Raw genomic sequence first — 21780 nt, 5'->3', positions numbered from 1 at the left:
TCAGAGGATGGCCTTGGGCATTTGGGACTGATCTTCTAAGTCAGGAAAGGACTAAGGCCTGCATCCATGAATGGGTGGGTAGGGAACTGGTCATAGTAATTTCCCACCAATGAGATCATGGAGACAGCAAAGCAAAAGCCAAAGATGTTTATATAAGCATGGACTAGTGTTGGTTTTCCTTGTGGCTCTAAGTTCCACGCTTTCTCTAAGATATACCAACAGTGGCCTGAGCATACAAACATCCCAGGAAAAGATGTTCCCTGATTTATAGGATCCATACCCCCAACTCCCTAAACGTCCAGCAGTCAGAGATAAGACTACTCACGGTAACAGACCTGATATTTGGACGGTCATGATTACTTGACTTCCATCCATGACCTCGAGGTCCAAGAGGCCTTTCAGGAAGATGGGCGGGGATGAGTTGCTGGCAACCAGAGATGTGGAGAAATCAATTTCTTTACTGCTCTTCTTTTCTGTACAGTAGGCAAGAGAACATAAGTCATTTGTTTGATGAATACTGATTAAAAGCCAACAACATATACAAACCACAGTGCCATGGGTCTCCCTGGATAAAAGTTGGAGATGGGCCCTAGAGATGTTTAAGAGAAGGACATGATCCACTCTTACCTTTCTGAGATAACAGCATTCCTGTCTAGAAATTTAGAAATGGACAAGATGAGAAACAGTGATCTCTCTTTGGAGCCCAGACTCTTCTAGGAATCTGGCTCCTCTGGAGAGCTTTAAGGGGGAGAATGCTGTCACTCAATCTCTTCAGATGGTTTCAGGGCTTCAAAGCTACTACAACTTCTCAAATGGCTCTTCGGCTATGAGATCCGCTATTTTACTCTGTCTCAGGAATCAGTGAAGAAAAACAGGTTCAATGTAATTGTTCTTCTGAATCTGTCTCTTTTAAACTGAAGAAGAAGCTGATGCAAAGCAATTAATGGACACCGTGAAGCTCATACTTAGATGTAGCAACACATATACAATTTTCCTTTTGTGTTAAACGGAGAGTCAGCGCACGCATCACTCTGTGCAAAGAAGGGATTTTCTGGCCTGGGGGTAGGGATGGAGCGGAAGGCAAGGACATGGCCAGAAATACCAGCAGTGAGGTTAGGATTAGAACTCATAGCCTCTATCCTATCATTCTGTCCGCCAAGAAACCCAAACTTGTGGGTGTTAAGCTATTCTATATCTCAATAATTAGATGTTCACTCGTAACTCCCAGGACCTAGGCATAGATTTCCACAAATTTACATGTCTTTATATAAATTCAAGTCTGTACATTAAAGGTCAAGATCCAAATGTAAAAACTGAATTAAACTTCTGTGATTGGGGTCTCCTAGTAGAACATCCAAGGTACTATGCAAAGGATGAAGAATTTCCTCCAGCTATTTTCCCTTGTCACTTAAAAAAGAAATGGTTCCAGAGAGCTTGATATATCAAGGATGGAGCAGAGGTTGGGATACCATTCCCAGAATGAGTGGGGTTATATCCCCAGCATTCCAGGCCACTAAATAAAGCCTCCAGAGGTTGACTCTGCTTCTCCCTTCTTCCAGGTTCCTGCCTTGTTGCCCTAAGGTGAAGGCCAAGTCTGATGGAGGAACCCTAATAGTGTGGCTGTGAAGGCTCACATATTGTAATTAATAAACCTAATTTTCTTGATTGATTGGGCCTGAGTGGCTAGGGAAGCCAGCTGCCTCAGGAGATTTGTGGAATTTCCTGTCTCAGCTCAGACTGAAAATACTGTAAGGACAAAATGTTGTTTTTTTTTTTTGCCTCCCCAAAGCACTCTCTGTTCCAGTCTCTCTCTGTCTTAGCCAGAGTCACAAGCTTCGAGGAGGTACCAAACATGTACCACAGCTCTCATTTCTGGGTTTGGGGAGCAGTAAGGACCTCACATTATCAGAAGCTCTTACCCAGGGTCCTCTTCCATAAAATTGGCCAATAGTCACTGCTCAGATACCAACCTATGTCTCCTTTGCTTTGGTTATATGAGGACCACAATGCTTCAAATGTCCTCAACCAGGGGATGCTAAAAACTATTGGCTGGATAGGTAGGTATCAGCGAGATACACCTCTTCCCTTAGAAAAGCCCTTTTTCCCAGGATGTCTTATTAATTTTATTCCTCCTAATCTAGGCTCACTGCTTACCTAAGAGAAGCACATATTTGTATTCATTAACATTTCTATGTTGCTTGAATCAATAGCTAATTATTGGCATGCTATCCTTCAGTTTGCGGACCTCCACAGCTAATATAAAATCTGTTAGTCACTATGTGCTCAGAAAATGGAGGCTCATTTTAATTCTAGCCTGGGCCAAACACCATCATCAAAGCAAAAAATGCTGTTTCCAAAAAACCCAAAAAACAAACTCCAAATCTCAGACCCACATCATGCTTTTCAGAGCCAAGCAGAAAGGATTTTTCACTGCTCTGCGTGACCATTGCAAATACTTCCCCTCCATAGATAGATAACCAAGAAGGAATGAAATCAGCCTGTATCCTCATAGATTTAGCAGAAGTCTTTTCTCTCAGGGTTATGCTATATCCCCAAAGGATTACCACTTCATAAATTTCCCTTGTCCTTCTCTGATTCCCAGTTGCAGGATCATAGGATCATAGATGTCTAGCTGGAAGGAGCCTGAGACAATTTAGTTCAACCCTTTTATTTTACCGATGAAGAACCAGAGGCCCAGAGAGGTTTGTCCAAGGTCCATCAGGCAGGATTCAAACCCAGCCATCCTAACCCCAAATCCTGTGAGCTTTTCACTATCCCAGCAGAAAAGCTCAGGAAATAATGGGTGTTGACAATAATCAAATGCAAAAAAGTGTGAAAAAATGTAATAGACATTATAGAACAAAGAGATACATTATTGAGGTGTCGAATATGTTGTTTGTTGTTGTTCAGACATATCTGACTCTTTGTGATCCTATGTGGAGTTTTCTTGGCAAAGATAGATACTAGAGTAGTTTGACATCTCTTTCTCCCATTCATTTTACAGATGAGGAAACTGAGGCAAACAGGGTTAAGTGACTTGCCCAGGGTCACACAGCTAATAAGTATCTGAGGCCAGATTTGAACCAAGGTCTTCCTGACTACAGTCCCAGTGCACTGTCTGCTGTACCACCGAGCTGCCCTGGATTAAAATGCAATGGGGAAATATTTAACAAAATAAATAAAAACACAATAGAACATAGATACCCTTAATAGGTGGTTTCCCAAGTTAATATGTGGCCTGCAGGGAATCATACATGGTTTAGTGGTCAAATTTGTATTTTATTTTTATATCACTGACATATAGCTGGAGAAATGAAGGAACACATAGACCAGAAAACTGAAGCCCAGGTGACTTGGGGAATGCAGACACCATTAAAAGAAATTAGTCAGAGGGACCCTTGGACTGAATGAGCATGAGGTGCTGGTAGGAATTTTTTTTTTGTCTAGATTTGTGATTTCAGGAGTGTGTGGTATACTGATGTACATTTTCTCTACTTAGGCAGATCAGCGACTCCTTTTAAACTTACAATCTTAATAGGCTTTCCAGAACATTAGAGGTTAAGTATCTTGCCTGTGTTCACACCAGCTGACTAGAAAGAGACAAGAAGCATGAGCTGAACCCAGGTTTTCCTGACAGCAAGGTTAGTTTACCATCGATTATATCATGCTCCTGCTTCTCAGCAGCGAGAGGTGAGGTCAGGTTGAAAATGTCCAGCAAACATCCAGGAATGAACCTGGTCTCAGAGATTTGGGTTTGGATGCAAAGATTCTACTATCTGCATTAACTTTTCTGTGGGGCTGAGCCACAGGATCATAAAACCAGAGGCATGAGACCATTTAGTTCCTTTTAATTAACTCAGTTTCCCTCAAGAGGGTCATATGGAACAAAATATGATTGAGTATTGGTTACTGTATTTGGTTCTGCCAGTGGATTATTTAGACTTAGCTTGGCACATAGTAGGCACTTAATAAATGTTTACTCATTGATTGGGGGCAACCTCTTTTCCCCAGGACACTGGCAAATGAGCAAGATGAAACAGGGCCGGGACTGAACTGAGGGGGTGGCCAAGTGAAGGAAACCAGGTGTCTTTAATGCATTCCAAAGTTGAAAATGAAGGATTTGAAGATTAGGAATACTTCTCAGGCCCTCTATTTGATATGGCCAATCAAAATTCTAAACTCCTCACCTAGGGAGCATGTTTCTCATAAGGCTGGGCTGGGTGATATCCAAGTGACAGGTATTTTTTTTGAAGGAGGAGGATGTGTTTCTGGCAAGATTTCAACAGTGTAGGGAACTCCTGGTAAGGAATCTCCCTCTACCAATGCTGATCAGGAACTCCTTTGCAATTCCATAATTGGGAACTTGGGGGCCCTGAGAGATTAGATGATTTGCTCAAGGCCACAAAGCCAGGATATGGTGAAGCAGTACTTGGAAGCAGGTCTTCCCAACTTCAAGGCTTGAGCTTGCTCTCTCTCCTCCCTCTCTCTCTCTCTCTCTCTCTCTCTCTCTCTCTCTCTCTCTCTCACACACACACACACACACACACACACACGCACGCACGCACACACACACACACGTCTCCCAGACTAGGAATTTCAATTCAATTTACTAAGCATCCTTGGATCTGGCAATGACAAAGTAACACCACTTCCAACCCTGATGAAGGAGAATCCCCCAGCAGCTGAGAACAGGAAAGAGACTTACAGCTCCACCATGTGAACTGGAGTGAGGTGGGTTTTTGTTTTGTTTTTCTAATGTTTGCCTGTGGAGCTTCGTTTTTACCTGGGATTGTGTTTTCTGGTTGGAATGTGTATTTGAATGTATTTTGAGTTAGAGGACCTGAGTCCCATCCTGGTTTTGCCATTAACTATTTGCGTGACATTTGCCAAGTCATTCTCTGGGCCTCATCTTTCTGATTTACTGTAAAGAGAAGGTTGCACTAGATGACCTCGTATGTCCTTTCCAGTTCTAATCCATTAGATTATATACCCAGCATGTAGCACAGTGCTTAGAACATAGTAGGTACTTAATAAATGTCCATTGATTGATTGATAAACCTATGATCCTATAAATACTTGACTTCTATGTGCCACAGATGAGTCCCATCTTAGAGGGAAGAAGCAAGTGGAAAAGAAGGAACATGAGGGACCCAGGCATGAAGTGTCCAGAGGGAATGAGTAGAGGACCTTGAAACATTCATCCAGAGAGGGCAAAGCATGGCCCGGAAAAGCACAAATAGTTTGAACATTATGCTGGAGATGCAGGAAAAAGCTCAGAGCTGGGCCCAGACTGAGCCTGACTAAATATATATCCCAGATTTTTTCCACAACTGTGTGTCCTTCTGCTTTTGGAATGACTGCTACTTCTGAGTGCTCTCTCCTAAGAAAGAAAGGGTCTTTCTTCTGGAAATCTGAGCATCCTTGATTTACAGGCCCAACATAAAAAGAAAAGATGATCTTATCGGTTGGTGTTCTGGGACTTGGTGCTGGCAAAATAGAATCCTCTATTGATGTTTTTCCAAAAAGGAATTAAAAAAATCTCTGTTTCTCTCTCTCTGTCTCTCTGTCTCTCTCTGTCTCTCTGTCTCTCTCTCTCTCCATTCAAACAACAATGATTGACCACCTACTATGTTCAGAGCTTAGTTCTGGGAAAAGATGGCCAGATGGGAGGAGATATCACTCATACTCTGTGGCAGTTCCCAGTGTAATTGTCAAGCACTCACTAGCAATCTGTAGCCAATTATATGAGGCATGGGTTATGTCTAATTGAAATTTTTTCCAGTCTCATGGAGGAGATAAGACACACATAGGAAACAAATTTAAGAACACTTATAAAGCAACAGAGTAACAAGTACAAATAAGTATTGCACAAATAGCATCCATATGTGCTCGGGGGACGTGGCATAAAAATCAGAGTGGGGTCGGGGTAAGCCGGCAACACGTCCTAGAGGAGATCGGCAACCTCATTCACTCCCACTGCTCCAACTATCGGTTTGACACACATGACTCCCAGTCTGTATATCCCCCCAGCCTTGACCTCTCTCTAGGCCTCCATTTCAAACTGTCCTAAACAACAGACCCACCTGGATGTCCCACCGGCATTTCAAACTGAACATGTTCAGAATCAAACTTACTTTACCACCCAACTACTGCTCCTTCTTCTGACTTCTCTATTTTATATCACTGGCACCAGTGTTCAACCAATGTCCCACATCCCAAATTGGTAGGAGACATGCCAAAAATCTTGCATTTTTCTTTCGATCTCATCTTTCATATAAACCAGTTGAAAAGACCTGTTACTTCTCCCTCTGCAATTGCTCCTGAATCTATCCCATCCTCCCCGTTCCTAATGCTGCCACCTAAGTACCTCACTTCCCCCCACCTAGGGATTTCTAGCAGACTGTTAAGTGGTCATGTCTAAGCCCAGCTAGCCATCAATACCTCCAAAGGGCAAGAAATTCACCAACCAACCAGTCAACAAACACTTCTTATGCACTTACTCCATATTAAGCACTAAATAAAATAAAGCAACAATAACAAAAAGAAGAGAAAAGAAAAAGGATTCATCACAAGGACGGCTTTGCAGAAAAAAATGGCAGAGGTTGAAAACAAACCCCCAGTAAATCAAAAAGGTTTCCACATAAGGAATAAATATCACAGGATAAAAATGAGATGGAAACTCCAGAAGAGAGAGTTGATATTGTGACTGCAATTAGAAATGAGAAGAGAACAACATCACATCAAGTCGTGTCAACAAGGATCTATCCGTGCCAGGCCCTGTATAAGAAGCACTAGGGATACTGAGAAAGGTAGAAACGGACCCTTCCCTCAAGGCACTCACAATCTAGTGGGGGAAACAACATGTAAAAAGCCACATGAAAATAAGCGATATCTAGAATAAATTGGAAATAATCTCGGAGATTTGAAAAGCTCAATGAAGACTTGACGGAGAGAAATTAAAAACTCCTGGAGAAGAATTTAAAGACCCAAAGAAAAGGACGGTCTAAAACAGACATTGGAAAATCTCAGTAGAGCACCTCTCAATCAGATCAAAACCACATGCTGCCAAGGAGAGATCAAATCTAGAAAGGTTTCACTTACACCAGATTCACCGTAATACTTTCTGTGGGAGTGAAGAGTTGGAAACAAGGTAGGTACAAGTGAGTTAAGAAAAGGCTAGATAAACTGTGGTACATTTATGTGCTTGAATATAACTGCACCTTCAGAAATTCAGTATGAAGATTATGAGAGGAATGAGGAGACTTAAATGAACTGATGCAGAGCGAAATCATCAGAATCAGGAAAATAATGTATATAATATAAATTTAAAGCACCCCCCCCAAAGAAAAGAAAAACAAACTGCATGCTGCAGAATATTAGCAGCTAGAGGAGAGATGAGATGAAAAAAATGTAAATCGGAAAGGTAAGGGATTAGGAATATGGAACATAGTACATATATTGTCATACATGTCAGACTTGGTTGATATATTGGCTACTTTTGCTAAACTGCCTTTTAAAAAATTATGAGAAAAAATGGTTCATTGGACAGAAGAGGGGGACTATATTCAGAAATTATAGTGCCATAAAAGAAAAAGTTATTAATACTTTTTTTTTAAAAAAAGGAAAACACAGCTGAAAGAGCTTGGACACAGAAATATAGAGAGGGAAAAATAGTATAGGAAATAATTTTAAAACAAAAAAGGAAAGAACATTTGAGATCTCTACAAACTAAATTATTTTGAAAACAAATGTAAAAAAATTAACAAGTTAAAACAGTTAAACCCTAATACTATATTTCAGGAAATCATACAAGAATATTGCCCATGTATATTGAAAGAAGAAGGCAAAGTATAATTTAACAGAATATATAAAATACCATCAAAGAGGAACCCCAAGTTTAACTCACTGACAAACGCAATAACCAAGTTCTAGAGCTTCAGCCTTAACCACACATCAAGGGGAAAAAAACCAGTCTAAATTAAGCAGGACTATTTATCAGCATGGTACAGTGGAAAGGAACATTGGATTTGGAGTTGGATGACCCAATTTCAAACTTTGCCTCAGACTTTTATTAGCTGTATGTCCCTGAGCAAAGTCACTCAACCTCTCTGAGGCTCACTTTCCTCTTCTGTAAAATGGAGGGGTTGGACTCAAAAGCTTCTCAGGTCCCTTAGAGTTGTGAATCTATAGTACTGAGACCTTTGTTTGAGAAGTGGGGGAAAGCAAACTCAGCACAATAATTCACAAAAAAAGATGGATATAAGGATTAAAATTGTGCCAGTTGGTGAAACCAGAGGAGAAAAGGGCAACTGATATGCAAATTCATCAAACAAAAGAAATTTAATAAAGATAATTAAGTCCAGGCAGTCTGATAAAAAGCAAATGATAAATTTATTTGCTCAATAAAATCTTTCAAAAGTTCTGCCTTGCCTGAGCATCATAGACAGACTAAAGAGAGAAATGTTTAAAGGAACATCTGGTAGATGATGGAGAGAGAAAAAATGGGAAGGAGAAAAAGTATATTAATATCTCCTCATCACAAATAAAAATGGTGAGAAGATGGTTAAAGTCATAAATCACACTCTTCTCTGGGCTTCTAAAGGAAATAGACAAAATAATAATAACAATAATGATAATAAAAGCAGAGTCAAGAAATCCTGGTTTGGGCTCAGTAGGGAAGGTGTGTGTGCTATATGAATATAATGGCAAATGAAGGTGGAGCATAGTTGCAAGCAAAAGAAATCCAAGGAGCCTAGTGATGATTTAAAAAAAAACCAAAGTATGAAGACAGAGGTAAAAGAAAACTTGACAATTTTAACCTTCAATGTTAGTGGGCTAAACTTGCCTATAAAACAGAATAGAGTTGTAGAATGAATTAGAAAATGGAATCTAACAATGTGCTACACAAATGGAAATATAATTAACCATGAAGACACATGCAGTTAAAATCCTGGGCTGGAATAAAAGGTATCATGCTTTGGGTGAATCTAGCCCCCTGGGGATGGGATGAATGGATCACTAAATCATTTTTGGAACTTTGACCTTAGAGGTCATCTATAGCCATATTCTCATTTTACAAATGAGGAAACTTGGATAAAATGACACTCAAGATCACAAAGGCCAGATCTAGGATTTAAATCCTCCTCCCCGGACTCTAATTTGAGCACCTCTTTTCTCCCTTACATCATTCATATCCAGAGAAAGGGATCTAAGATATTGTAAGCTGACTCTTTACAAGCATTGATGTTTTTAAGAATCCCCTTTTCCTAATAGACAGGTTTTCATATAATCCCAAAGCAGGAATAGTCCTTCAGTAATTTCCACCTATAAAAAGGGCTTTCATTCTATTTGCCCTACATTCCAGTAGGTTTGAGTGTCTTCAATAGAGACCAACAATATTTTCTCACCACATTTACATGATTTCTCCCTCACCCCAAGATATATTGGAGTATAATAGAGGCAAAGTATAGCTTGAAGGAACCCACAAAACACCATCAAAGAGGAAGCCCAAGTTTAACTCATGCAGAAGTGCAGTAACCAAGCCCCAGATTTTCTGCATTAAGAGTCCTTCACATATCCAGGAAAACAGTCTAAATTGAGCAGGACTACTCATTGGTACATGGTAGAATGGGCTTGCAGCAGCAAAATAGTTCTCTTCATCTTTCATTCCATCCAAAGAAGCAAAAGTAGAAAGCTAGAAGTTGCTTGTATGCCTGATCTAAACTGTAACATACACAGTTATAATACAAGCCGCTCTCCTCCTTTCTCATAACAGTGATGTATAAGCAGGCTTTGTTCTCGTTTCTATCTGCTTTTCCAATCGTCCTGACCTTGAATGTATTAGTTTCTCTCTTTGCTCCTGGATCCATATCTCCACTTCTCCATATCTTAGTTACCTACAAGGTCCCTCAGTCACAATTTTCTTGGCTATTAATTCATTTGGCCTTATGACATATTATAGGCTCCTCTAATTTGTTTCTTTTCTACATCAGTAGGTTAGCTACTTGCACAACGGGTAATTACCAGGAAGTCATGTAACATCTTCAAGGACCAAGACTTACTATGGAGAGGGGGAGAGGGATAAACTGTGCACTATGCCCTGCCAGATTCTATAAACACATTGAGTTAGCACATTGTTGCTGAGCCCAATCTTTTTTTTTAAATTGTGGATTGAGTTTTGTTCCAATATTTCTATCTTACACAGTACACCTACACACTCTTAAACACTAGCTTCCTGAATTGGAAGCAACATGGTAAGCAGACTGCCGGACATAGAGTCAGGAAGAACTGGCGTCAAATCCTCTATAAGCTGTTTGACCATAGGCAAGTCACATAACCATTCTGTGCCTCCATTTCTTCATCTACATAATGGGGCTAATGATATCTGTGACATCTACTTCTTAGAGTTGTCAGAGTCAGATCAGATAATGTACATAGAAGGCTGAGATTTTAGTCAAATGTAAGCTTCTTCAGGGTAGGTGCTATTTTATTTCTTGTCTTTGTACTCTCAGCAATGCCTGGCGTGTAATGGGAATGGAACACATGCTACTTGAATGCAATGGAATATATTTTCCTAACTTGGTTTTGTTTTCCTCCCAGACAAGAATAGAGAGAGTACTGTATGGCTCCAATCTTGGTTTTGGTATGAGCTTTATGAGATTGAAGCTGAGCCAGGCTACCAAACTGGCTTTCTTTCCAAAATGAAGGGATGGGAAGAACTGTCTACAAGGTAGAAGACGAGCAAACGTTCTGATGGCACCATTCCAGGATCAAAGCAACACACATGACAATGCTCAGAGAACAATATAAAATACAGTCCTCCTGGACTCTGTACAATCAAGTGCCTCAATCACAGCCACCTAAGCCAGAGGAAGAAATGTTACTTCCTACCAGTGTCTCCAAATCTACCTTTTTTTCTTTGTCTCTTACGCTTCTAGCTATTTTCCCATTTGTATCACATACAACACAATACACCATGATCTATCAAATCCCCTAAGAGCACAAATGGTACCTAGAAGCAGCCTGAGCACCCGTAGAGACATTAATCACAAAATGCAAACATGCAACTAAGTGAGGGGCATTACCTGGAAAATGAAAAGAATTAAAATGAATTTTAAAAAGGAAAAAAAAACCAACTTCCTCCTCTCATTTGGGAGTCTTCAGCATTGGTCTCTGAAAAATAGCTTACAAATTCTAGTAGTCTCCATTCTCTAGAGCATTCCTTCGTGTTATTAAACTTCGTTCTACCTAGGGTACTGGCATTGTCCTAGCTATCTAGAGAATATCTGTCTGCACTCTCTACTCAAATGTCTTCCATGGCCCCTTATTATCTAGTCAATGAAGTCCAAATTCCTTAGTGTAGCATTCAACGCTCTTTATTATCAGCTATCAATCTACTATTCTGGCTTGTCCTCATGCTATGCTGCCATTGAACTAGACTGTTTGTCAGACTACTATACCTCTATGATTTTATTCATAGAGATAGGGACTAGAACTATGATTTTATAGGCCTAGGGAATTCCTAGGTGAGGAAACTCTCTTTGCCAATGCAGTCTGCAAACGATGGTCTTAGAGAGTTGCCTACAGTAGTAAGAGATTAAGTGATTTGCCTAGGGTCACACAGTCAGTATGTGGCAGAGGTGGATCTTCAACCTATGTCTTTCTGGTTTCAAGGCCAGTTCTTCACTCGCTATACCGTATTGACGCTCTCATGCTTTTCTCATACCTGACATGTTCTTTGTTTCCTGTATTTGTGAGTTTAAAAGAATCCTACGCAAACCCAACTCAAATGAGCTCTACTCTGAAACTTTCCTTCTGGTTACAACCCACAGTGACAAATGGTCTCTTCTTAGATCTGGCACGTTATTTTGGGCCCGTCTTCAGCATTTATGTTTCATTTTGCAGACTACTTTGCATTGGACTTTAAATCTTACACAGCACTTTCATCATAACAATCCCATGAGGTAGGCAGATCAAGCAATATCATTGTCATTTTATAGATGGGAAAAGTGAGAGCCAGAGAAGGTAAGTGACTTCCCCAAAGACACACAATTAGTAAGTGCCAGAGCCCTGTTTCCTGTGTTCCCCTCCAGTTTTGGCTACAAAGAGTTAAGACTCAGTAAATAGTTTGAAGTTCTAGGAGGGAAAAAAAGCCCTGCAAAATTTGAAAAAGAATCTGCAGTGGGTAATCTGCTGTGTAATCATGACCCATGACTGATGGTTTCTTTGCTTTTGTCTTGGCACTGGGAGAGTAAAATAGAGTGAAGAAGGGACAGGGAGAGTATAAGAAGGGGAAAGAAAAAGGGGAGGAGGGAGAAAGGAGAAAAACAGGGCAGAGGGGAATGAAGGACACAGAATATGCGTATGTAGGCACATTCTTGAGTTTTCTCTCTACCCCTTCTGAGCCAGTTTCTTAAACCCGGGCTATTTCTCCAGTACTCTGAACCACCAGAAATTACTCAAAGAGGTTCTCGGTCAATTTAGATCTGACGGAAAACTTGCTATTATGGCTAGGGAAGGATCATTTTTATAACAAACTGGTGTCAGATGTAAAAAAAAAAAATGGCCTAATTGTGCTATATGTTTCCCAAAGTATGAGACACAGTTTTCACTCCAGCTGCCCCATTAGCCCCCAGTATTCATATCTTTGTATCTGTCTTTACTTCTGTACATTCTTGTATTCCTCTTCTTTCACTCCAACTTGAAGCCTCTAAAAACTGGGGTGGATATTACCTCTTGCTGATATTTGCTGTTACAAAGAAGTAGTTTTGTAAGACATTACCCTCTTCCTCAAGAAGCTGCTTTTCCCTGTTCTGATACTAACTAGGACCATCTAGTAGATCAGGGGTTCTTAACATTTATTTGAGTCATGGATCCTTTCAGCAGTCTAGAGAAGCCTACAGATGCTTTCTCAGAAGAATGTTTTCAAAGGCATAAAATAATATACATAGTATTACAAAGGACACCAATTTTTAAAAATAACAATTCACAGACCTCCGGTTAAAAACCCCTGAGTTAAACTATAAATTACTTAAGGACAGAGGCATATCTTGTCTAGTTTTGTCTTTATTATCTCACCCACAGCTCCATACAGTATATTGCACATAGTAATGAGCAATAGTCATATTTTAAAAATGCTTTCATCAGTTGACTAGTATCTGCAGTCATCCTGCTGAATATCAGGCCATTGGACCCAGATGGCTCTGGAGGAGAAAGTGAGGCTGGTGACCTTGCACAGCCTCCCCTCACTCAAATCCAAGTCAACTGCAAGTCATGTCATCATTTCCCTGATGTCATGGTCCTCTTTGAGAACAAAGGACAAACATAAATGTTTACTAAGCATCAACTATGCACAAGGCATTGTGCTAATGCTAGGATAGAAGGAAAAAGGAAAGAAAGTCAAAAGACAGTCCCTACTCTCAACAAGCCCCCAGTCTAATGGGAGAAACAACATGCAAACAAATCTACACGAACAAGATAAAGACAGGATAAGTTGGGGTTAATCAGCAGAGGGAAGGCATTGACTTTAAGGGGATTCAGGAAAGCCTTTCTATAGCAGGTGGGACTTTAGCTGAGACTTGAGAAATACCAGGGAGACCAGGAGGAGGAGGCGAGGAAGGAGAGAGTTCCAGGCATGGGGTTTTTAAAGTGCTTTAAGGTTTACAAAACACTTAATGACTTCGTAAAGTAGGTAAATGTTTGTCGAATGTCACCAAAAGCAATATTTAAAGAAAAATAAACATCTCAGTGAAGAATGAGACATAGGTTTTCAGTAACGACCAACATCTGAATTTGCTTTAGTCACCCTACTTATCTGTTACAAGGAAAAGCTTCTATTTTAGGGAGGAGGGGCAGGAAAGCTGGTGGATAGTCATAGCAATTTAAAAAAGAGCACCAAGAATCAAGGAAAACATTTAAAAATACACAGAAGAGAACAAAAGGAAGTTCCAAAGGAAATAGACAAGCAGGGCAGTTTTGTTATTATCATGCTAAATTTCACATATACTTAAAAAAAATGCACATGGCTTCATATAAAGACCTCATTTTCTGTTCTTTGTTGAAACATGTTAATACATGTTAAGTCAATAATAACAAAAAGAAGAAATATCTGGATAGCCTTCTCACTAACCCCTAACAATTATCAAACTCAATCCTTTCTCTAGGATTTTAAAAATTATATATTTTTCCAATTAACCCCCTTCCAACGCCTCTTCCCACCCCAATTTGGAAAAAAAGAAAAACAAAACCCTTGAAACAAATATGAGGTCAAACAAAACAAATGAGCATATTGGTCATGTCCAAAAATGTGTGTCTCGTGTTGCATATTTAGTCCATTGCCTCTCTTGTCCGGCAGAAGAAATTTCTCTAGGATTTTAAGGATTTTCCTTCCTTTTTCTCACTTATGATAGGTCAGGCCTTGGGATTCAGCATCCCTGAGATCTTTCATCTGTGTCTGGCTATTTGTGATCCGAGTTTCTTTTTCTATCTACTGCTGCTGCTGTTTTCTCCAGAGGGTGATTGCTCCCTTCAGTTCCATCTAATTCAATTCAACAAACACTTATTAATGAACGCTTATTAAGTGCCTACTAAGTGCAAGGCACTATACTAGGTATCTGTGATACAAATATAAAAATACCACAATCTCTGCCTTTCAAGAACCTTCAAGTCAGTCCACTGGGGGATGGGGTAGGGAGAGATGAAATGTACACAGAGAAGTATAATATAAGGCAGAATGTGATACGGACATAGGAGAGATTTCAGAAAAAGTATCTTAGGGTTTTTTGAGAAGGGAGATCCTTCAAGTCAGTTAAGAGGATCAGAGGCTTCACAAAGGAGATAGCACCTGAGCTAATTTTTGAAAGAAGATAAGGAATGTCAGACAGGCAGCTAGGTGGTATTGTGGGTAGAGTGCCCAGGCTTGGAGTTAGGAAGACCTGGGTTGAAATCTGGCCTCAGACACTTACTAGCTGTGTGACCCTGGGCAAGTCACTTAACTCTGTTTGCCTCAGTTTCCTCATCTGTAAAATGAGCTGGAGAAGAAAATGGCAAGTACCTTTGTCAAGAAAACCCTAAATGGGGCCACGAAGGGTCTGGGACTCTTGGGATGACTGAAAGGACTGAATAACAAAGGAAATTAAGACGGTACAACCACCCTGTATTTGAGAGGTACTGTAGAATCAACAGGAGTAGGCGACTAATTGATCGAATGCAGAGATTGAGAGAGAGGGTGAATCAAAGAAGACTCCAAGGGTTCAAGCCAGCAAACTGGAAGGGAATGACACTTCTAAGAAAAATAGGTGAGGTGGAAGGAGGGATGGGGTGGGGGTGAGGGATGATGCCATTAGTAGGTTGGTCCATGTTGAGTTTGAGAAGATGACTGCACACCCACTTGAGTTGGAACTAAGAGGAAAATTACAATTGAATATGCAATACTTATACCAGCGGAGAAGCCATAAATAAACCTATGAGAAGAGATGAGATCATCAAGGGAGTGTCAAGAGAGAAGAGGCCTTAGGACAGACCTTTGGGGAATATTTCCCTTCTCTCCCAAACTCTGCCATTTTTACCCACAGTCTAGGTGGGGAAAAAATTCCTTTCACATGCATACTACATATGATTTTCTATTACCTGAATCAGTAAAAAAGCATTTATTAAGTGCATCCTAAGTGCTAAATTTTAGACAAAGTGCTAGGGATACAACAAAAACATACATTTCTGGCCCATAAGGAACTTAATATTCTAATAGGATGAGACCACACCCAAGAAAGAGTAGTAGCCTGGGGTGGTGGTGGTGGGGTACCTTGGTAAAAAATGTGCCAAGCTTTGAGGATACAAAGAAAGGCAAAAATCATCCCTATTCTCAAGAAGTTCACAACCTATTGAGAGATACTTATAGTGTGTATATCTAGCTATATATCTGTGTATGTGTGTATATACCCATATGTATGTATGTATGTGGGAGAGGGAGGAAGGGGGAGAGAGAGAGCGAGAGAGCAAGAGAGCGAGAGAAAGATTGAGAGAGAGAGAGAGAGAGAGAGAGAGCGCAGACTCAAGATCAAACAATCAAGAAGGGCCTCAGAGGCCATCTAATCTAACCTCTCCTTCCTCTAGAACTGTGATCTCGTGATACTCTTGAGCAGATCCTATCCTTACCTGCTCCTTGCCCAGGGACTTACCCACCTGGGCTGAGGATACACGTGGGAAAGAAGCATACTACATTCCTCCTTTGCCCAAACAGGATGTTAGTGTCCTGGAACAAAGTCCCATTTGTCCCAACCTCGTTATGGCTGCACTCCGGATAGAAAGAGCACTGGTATTAGAGTCAGATGATATTGATACTTACCATCAGTGTGACTTTGGACAAGCCATTTAAAATATCTGGGCCTCAGTTTCCTCATTTGTAGAAAAGAGAGGATTGGACTAGTTGGCTTCTGAGGTACCTTTAAGCTCTGTCTAGATCTATGATCCTTAGTGCCTATGGAGTGGCTCCTCAAGCATAGGGAATGACTTGGCCATAGTAACACAGGAAATCAATAATATTATGACCTTTTCCATCCCAGAATAGACAGAGATCAGAGTGATAGAGAAAATGGGGCATAGTTTTCAGACCCTCTACGATCAATTTAATTGGTGGTATTCTTAAAATTCCCCTCCTGAATCACTGCCTTATCATGGTGGAGGGGCTAGTGTAGCTAAATGAAACTATGAGCTATGCCATGCAGGGTTACCCAAAACAGACAGGTCCTAGTGGAGAGTTCTGACAAAAGGTGACCTACTGGAGAAGGAAATGGCAAACCACTCAGTATCTTTGCCAAGAAAACTCCACGGACAGCATTAAAATGCTAAAAGATATGACATTGGAAGATGAGCCCCTCTTATCTGAAGGTGTCCAAGTGGACGACAGAAGGTCCTGGTGTGCTATGGTCCACAGGGTCACAAAGAATCAGTCACAACTGAACAACTGAACAACAACAACTCTTAAAATTAGATTTTTACTTACATCTAATAATCTTCTATAGAGAGTTATGAATATACATAGTAGGGGTCATACCATACAAGTGAAAATGGAAGGGTTGCAAATCAGTACCAGTGGAAAGACTAGCCATGCTTGTGACAGCATAGTACCATCAAAGTGGAGTACACAAGAGAGAAAGAGAAAAGAGGGAGGAGGTGCCACAGTGACTGATAAGAGCCTTTCCTTGACAATAGCTCTGGCTCACAAACACGGCAAAATGGATACAATGAACCATAGTTTCTCTTACCCAATTTCTTCCTAATCATCCTTGTATCTCCTAAAATTTCCTAGTAGAAAACTTGTTCAGAACTCCCTGTTCAAAAGTATCCAGTCCTATGGGAACCTCCCTACCAATCAAGAGAGAAGAGCTAAGTCCATTCATTTTCAGGTAGTTGATGATTCCTTCCTTCTCAGGCATGGGCTATTCTGCTTGACTATGTACAATAACAACTCATCGACAAGATTAGTTATCTCCCAACTTCTGCAACCCTGAGGAACTTTGTTTCAAACCACCATCTGAATATGGTGAGTACAAGACAAAATGTCCCTCCTTCCCTTACTACTAGCCGAGACTCAGGGACCTCCCCCCCCACCCCACTACCTTGTCCTTCTCCTTAGTTCCAAAGGGCCTACATTTTCCTGAAAGGAGAGCTCCTTTCCATCATCTGAAAGGCAGCCCTGCCCTCTCCTGTTTCCAGAGGCACTCCTCCAAGCTGCAAATCGCTTTGGAAGCATTAGAATTCTCTTCCAATAAACAGCCTGTCTCTTAACTAAATAAAACCTATTTGGAGTGTCAGCAAAATTGCTTCTGTGAAGCAAGAATTAGCCTTCCCTCCTCCCTTTCTCCTTTTAGAAAAGCCTCCATGATCCTTCTTCTCCGTTCCAAACTTCTCCACAACTTCATACAAACAAACAAAATATGATCATAGATTTCAGCAAAGGCAGAATGAGAGGGAAATGCAGACACTTGCTATGAAGAAAAGAGATAGTATAGTGAGGTAGCTCTGGAGTCGAAAGCCCTAGGTTCAAATCCCACTTCTGAAGTTTGCTACCTCAGTGACCTTATGCAACTTCCTTGGGCCTCAGTTTAGTCATTTACAAAACGAGGGGGTTGGATTAGATACATTCAGAAATGTCTTCTACCTCTGTATCTAGACTCTGTGACATCTATGTAGTGCTTTTTAAAATCATTTTATTTTTTTATTTATGGAATAAAACAAGCATTTCCATAATATAGTATAATAAAAAGATGACTGAATATGAAACTGTAAATCTACTATGCACAACTTGCTATTCCTCTTAAGTATACAATAAAGTTATCATGTAAATTTCACATTTTTCCTTTTCTTTGCCTCTCCTACCCCCTGCCCTAGAGATGGCCACCATTAGACACAAATAGGTCATAAAAGTTTGCAAAGCACATTCTCTCATTTGAGCTGGACAATAATCCTGTGAGATAAGATACTTTCTTTTTTTTTCTGTTCTGGATCTGTGATTTCATCAGAGGGGATAACTCTGGTGTAAAAAATCCCTCTACCAATACATATCAGCCACATTTCTGTAACTTCTAGTTTTGGAGAGCTGCCTTGGCCACTGACAGGTCAGTTGACTTACCTGAAGTCCTATAGCTAGTATATGTCAGAGGCAGCACTTGAAGCTGGGACTTTGTGACCCAGAAGTCCTGCTAGGCTGCCTGCCTGACCAGGATAAAAGATTTCTGGCCAGTACAGGTTGACTTGACATTCTGGTTTTCAGAAAAAAAAAAGCAAAAGTTGCAATCTTCCTATTGACTTTTTAGTTCGTACAAATAATAACTGTTGAGGGTGAGGAGTAAGGTTTCCCCTGACAATGCAGTCCTAGGAGTTTCATTGTAAAACCTTACCTATCATGTGAAAATTTCAAAAATTACTTTTTTTTTGGAAGGGGGATAATGTAGACAGTCCAGATTTATTTAAAAACTTATATGGGGCACTTTGATTAAAGTACTTTTTTCTCTCCTAACCTTTTTTTTTTGTAGCAAGCAGTCACTCTAAATCATTCCATTGACATTAAAGTTGCCCTCAGAGTTGCGATTATCCTTCACATAAATGGTCACTGTCACAAAATATTAGAAGGTTTCCCTGAGGAGTCTAATTGAGAAAGTTTGGAAAGAAGTCCCTTGAATTTTGTCCTTCTATTCATCTGTTCTTTATTCTGATTCCTTTAACCCTCCTACCCTATAAAACTACCCAAGGGTACACTCAATGGAGAAAAAAGGCAGCTTGAAGTACATGGGTGGAAGAGACAGAGAAAGAGTGAGACTATCTCAGCTTAGGTTGAGGATGTTTATGGGCATGTTGTTTATGGGATGCTCAATGCAGCCGTGGATAGAGCACTGCACCTAGAATCAGGAAGACCTGACTTCAAATCATACCCCTGGATCCTTCCTAGCTGTGTGACCCCAGGCAAGATTTAACACTCTGTCTACCTCAGTTTTCTCATCTGTAAAATGAGGACATAACAATAGCACCTACCTTCCAACGGCTGCTGTGAGGACCACATGAGGTAAGATATGCCAAGTGCTTTGTGAATCTTAAAACATACAAATCCTAGCTATTATCTGCAAAAACAATTTTTAACATCCGTTTTTAAAATCTTGAGTTCCAAATTCTCTTCTTCCCTCCCTGCTACCCTCACTGAGAAGGGAAGCAATTTGATATAAGTTATACATGTGTAGTCATGCGAAACACATCTCCATATTAGTCAATGCTAGCTATTGTCATCATCAGTTTCGTCGTCATCACCATCATTCTGTTGGATATGAGACTCAGAGTTTGCTTAGGATCAGCTGGATTGAGATATGTGTCTCTTCCTGAAGCATTAAGGGACGGAAGAGGGCTGTAAATGAACAGATGATTGTGGCAAGAACTCTGTTAGGCAAGATTGAAAGAACAAAGTGGAAAGACTGTTGCTATAAGGACGAAATGGAATTTCTCAAACTATAAAAAAAGCTTCCGTCACTAGGTTCTATTCCAATGCAACCCTAAATTCTTGAAGACTGTGTCAGGGGAGTAAATGCTCTGGAAGTTTCTAATATGCTGAAAAGCCTTTGTGAACTGCCCAGAATATCTGCTGTCCAAGGATCAGGCCTAGCTAAGGAACAGATAGACATCACCACTAGACTGGCCATCACATGATGAATTCTTGGGCCATGGTAACTCATAAAACAAAGAAAAATACAAAATGTGACTTGGTCCTGCATGATTCTTTTCCATTTCTATATTGACAAAGGTGGGGGTATAGAAAAAACTGAAGATGGGACAAAGAATCATAGTTTGTTATCTGTCTATAAACCTTAATCTTCATCTAATTCCCATATAGTTGACATAATACTAAAGCAGAGGTTCTTGACCTGAGGTCCATGGAGCCCTCGGGGTCCATGGATAGATTCCAAGGCAGGGGTGGGGAACCTGCAGCCTTGAGGCAACATATGGCCCTCTAGGTCCTCAAGTGTGGCCCTTTGAGTGAATCCAAACTTCACAGAACAAATCCCTTTAATAAAAGGATTTGTTGTGTAAAACTATTTCAAAGGATCAGTGAACTTGGATGGAAAAAATATTATATATTTATATTCATTAAACTCTGATTTTCTTCATAATCCTATGAATTAGATTTTATACATTTATAAACATTATTCTGAGAAGGGGTCCATGTAGCCAGAATGGCCTTTGTTTTCTTTGAATGACTCAGCTTACCTCATTGAGCCTCTGGACACTGTGGCTTGCTCTTCCGGGGCAGGAAGCCCAAAGAGCATTCCAGGAAGCAGACAACTTCCTGTGTGATGAGTCATGGGGCTGGCTGAGGGGAGGTGTTAACGGCTACGCTAGGGGGAGGGGCCAAGTCAAGAACCAATCGGCCCTGGTCGTTCAGGCGGTGCTTGATGATGTCAAAAACTCTATAAGAGGGGAGAGGACAGCTTGAAGATCCTCTTTTCCTTTTCCGGTTGGAGCCAGAGACAGTTACAGCGACAGTTACAGCGACAGTTACAGCGACAGTTACAGCGACAGTTACAGTTGCAGTCACAGCCACAGCCACAGCCGAAGCAGGAGCTGCCAGTAGCAGAGCTGACCTACGGGAGAAAGCTGAACAAAGACTTCAGGCCAGTGGGTAATCTTATTACCATAGAGGGGGAAACATGATTTTGCTTTACGCAATCATGCTTCTCTGTAGCCTCCTGGTTACTCTTTCAAGGCGTACTTATTGGGCCTGGAAGCTTTTGATCAATATATCAAAATGGGGTTGCTGGTTCATGGGTTGGTTACTGTGGAGCCTAAATAAATGTTTTGATTCTTCTGCCTTCTACTTTGAGAGTTTCTTATATCCGGCGGTTCCGAACGTTTCAGACATGTTTATGATCCTCTTTGAGATTATAAACTCTGCCCTCCTAATACATTTGGCGACGAGGATGGGATCGCTAGGTATAAGATCTCTATTTAGAAGCAGAACAATTCCAGAGGAAGAGATGAATATCCCAGGATGGGAGGATCCATTTTATTCCTCCCTAGCAAAAGAATTGGCTAAAAAAGCTGGACCCTGTGAAAACTGGGAACCAAGGCTACGGAGAGGAGATCCTAGGGATTTGGAAAAGTGTTTACGAGAAGTTGGGATTCAGTCAGGGGCATCACTATCTAGGCAAAGCTGGATAGTGTTATCAGCCTACCGGCTAGTATACGAAAGATTGAGATTAAGTGAAAGACATGGGGGCACTCCTACCCCACAGGAAGAAG

The 21780-nt window shown here is 40.7% G+C and overlaps 1 protein-coding gene across 2 annotated transcripts in view; it reads right to left on the bottom strand.

The window, feature by feature from the left end:
* MYLK (myosin light chain kinase) overlaps positions 1-21780 on the bottom strand; it is a 338535-nt gene that overhangs the window by 140384 nt on the left and 176371 nt on the right. For both annotated transcript variants that reach the window (XM_036746782.1, XM_036746783.1), the window contains exon 12: positions 336-473. In XM_036746782.1, the coding sequence (XP_036602677.1) occupies positions 336-473 (138 nt within the window). The remainder of the gene's footprint in view (positions 1-335; positions 474-21780) is intronic.

The sequence above is a fragment of the Trichosurus vulpecula genome, chromosome 2, assembly GCF_011100635.1.
Source record: "Trichosurus vulpecula isolate mTriVul1 chromosome 2, mTriVul1.pri, whole genome shotgun sequence".
NCBI classification, from domain to species: Eukaryota; Metazoa; Chordata; class Mammalia; order Diprotodontia; family Phalangeridae; genus Trichosurus; species Trichosurus vulpecula.
The sequence above is the reverse complement of the archived record's forward strand: the minus strand, read 5'-3'. Positions and strand labels throughout refer to the sequence as shown.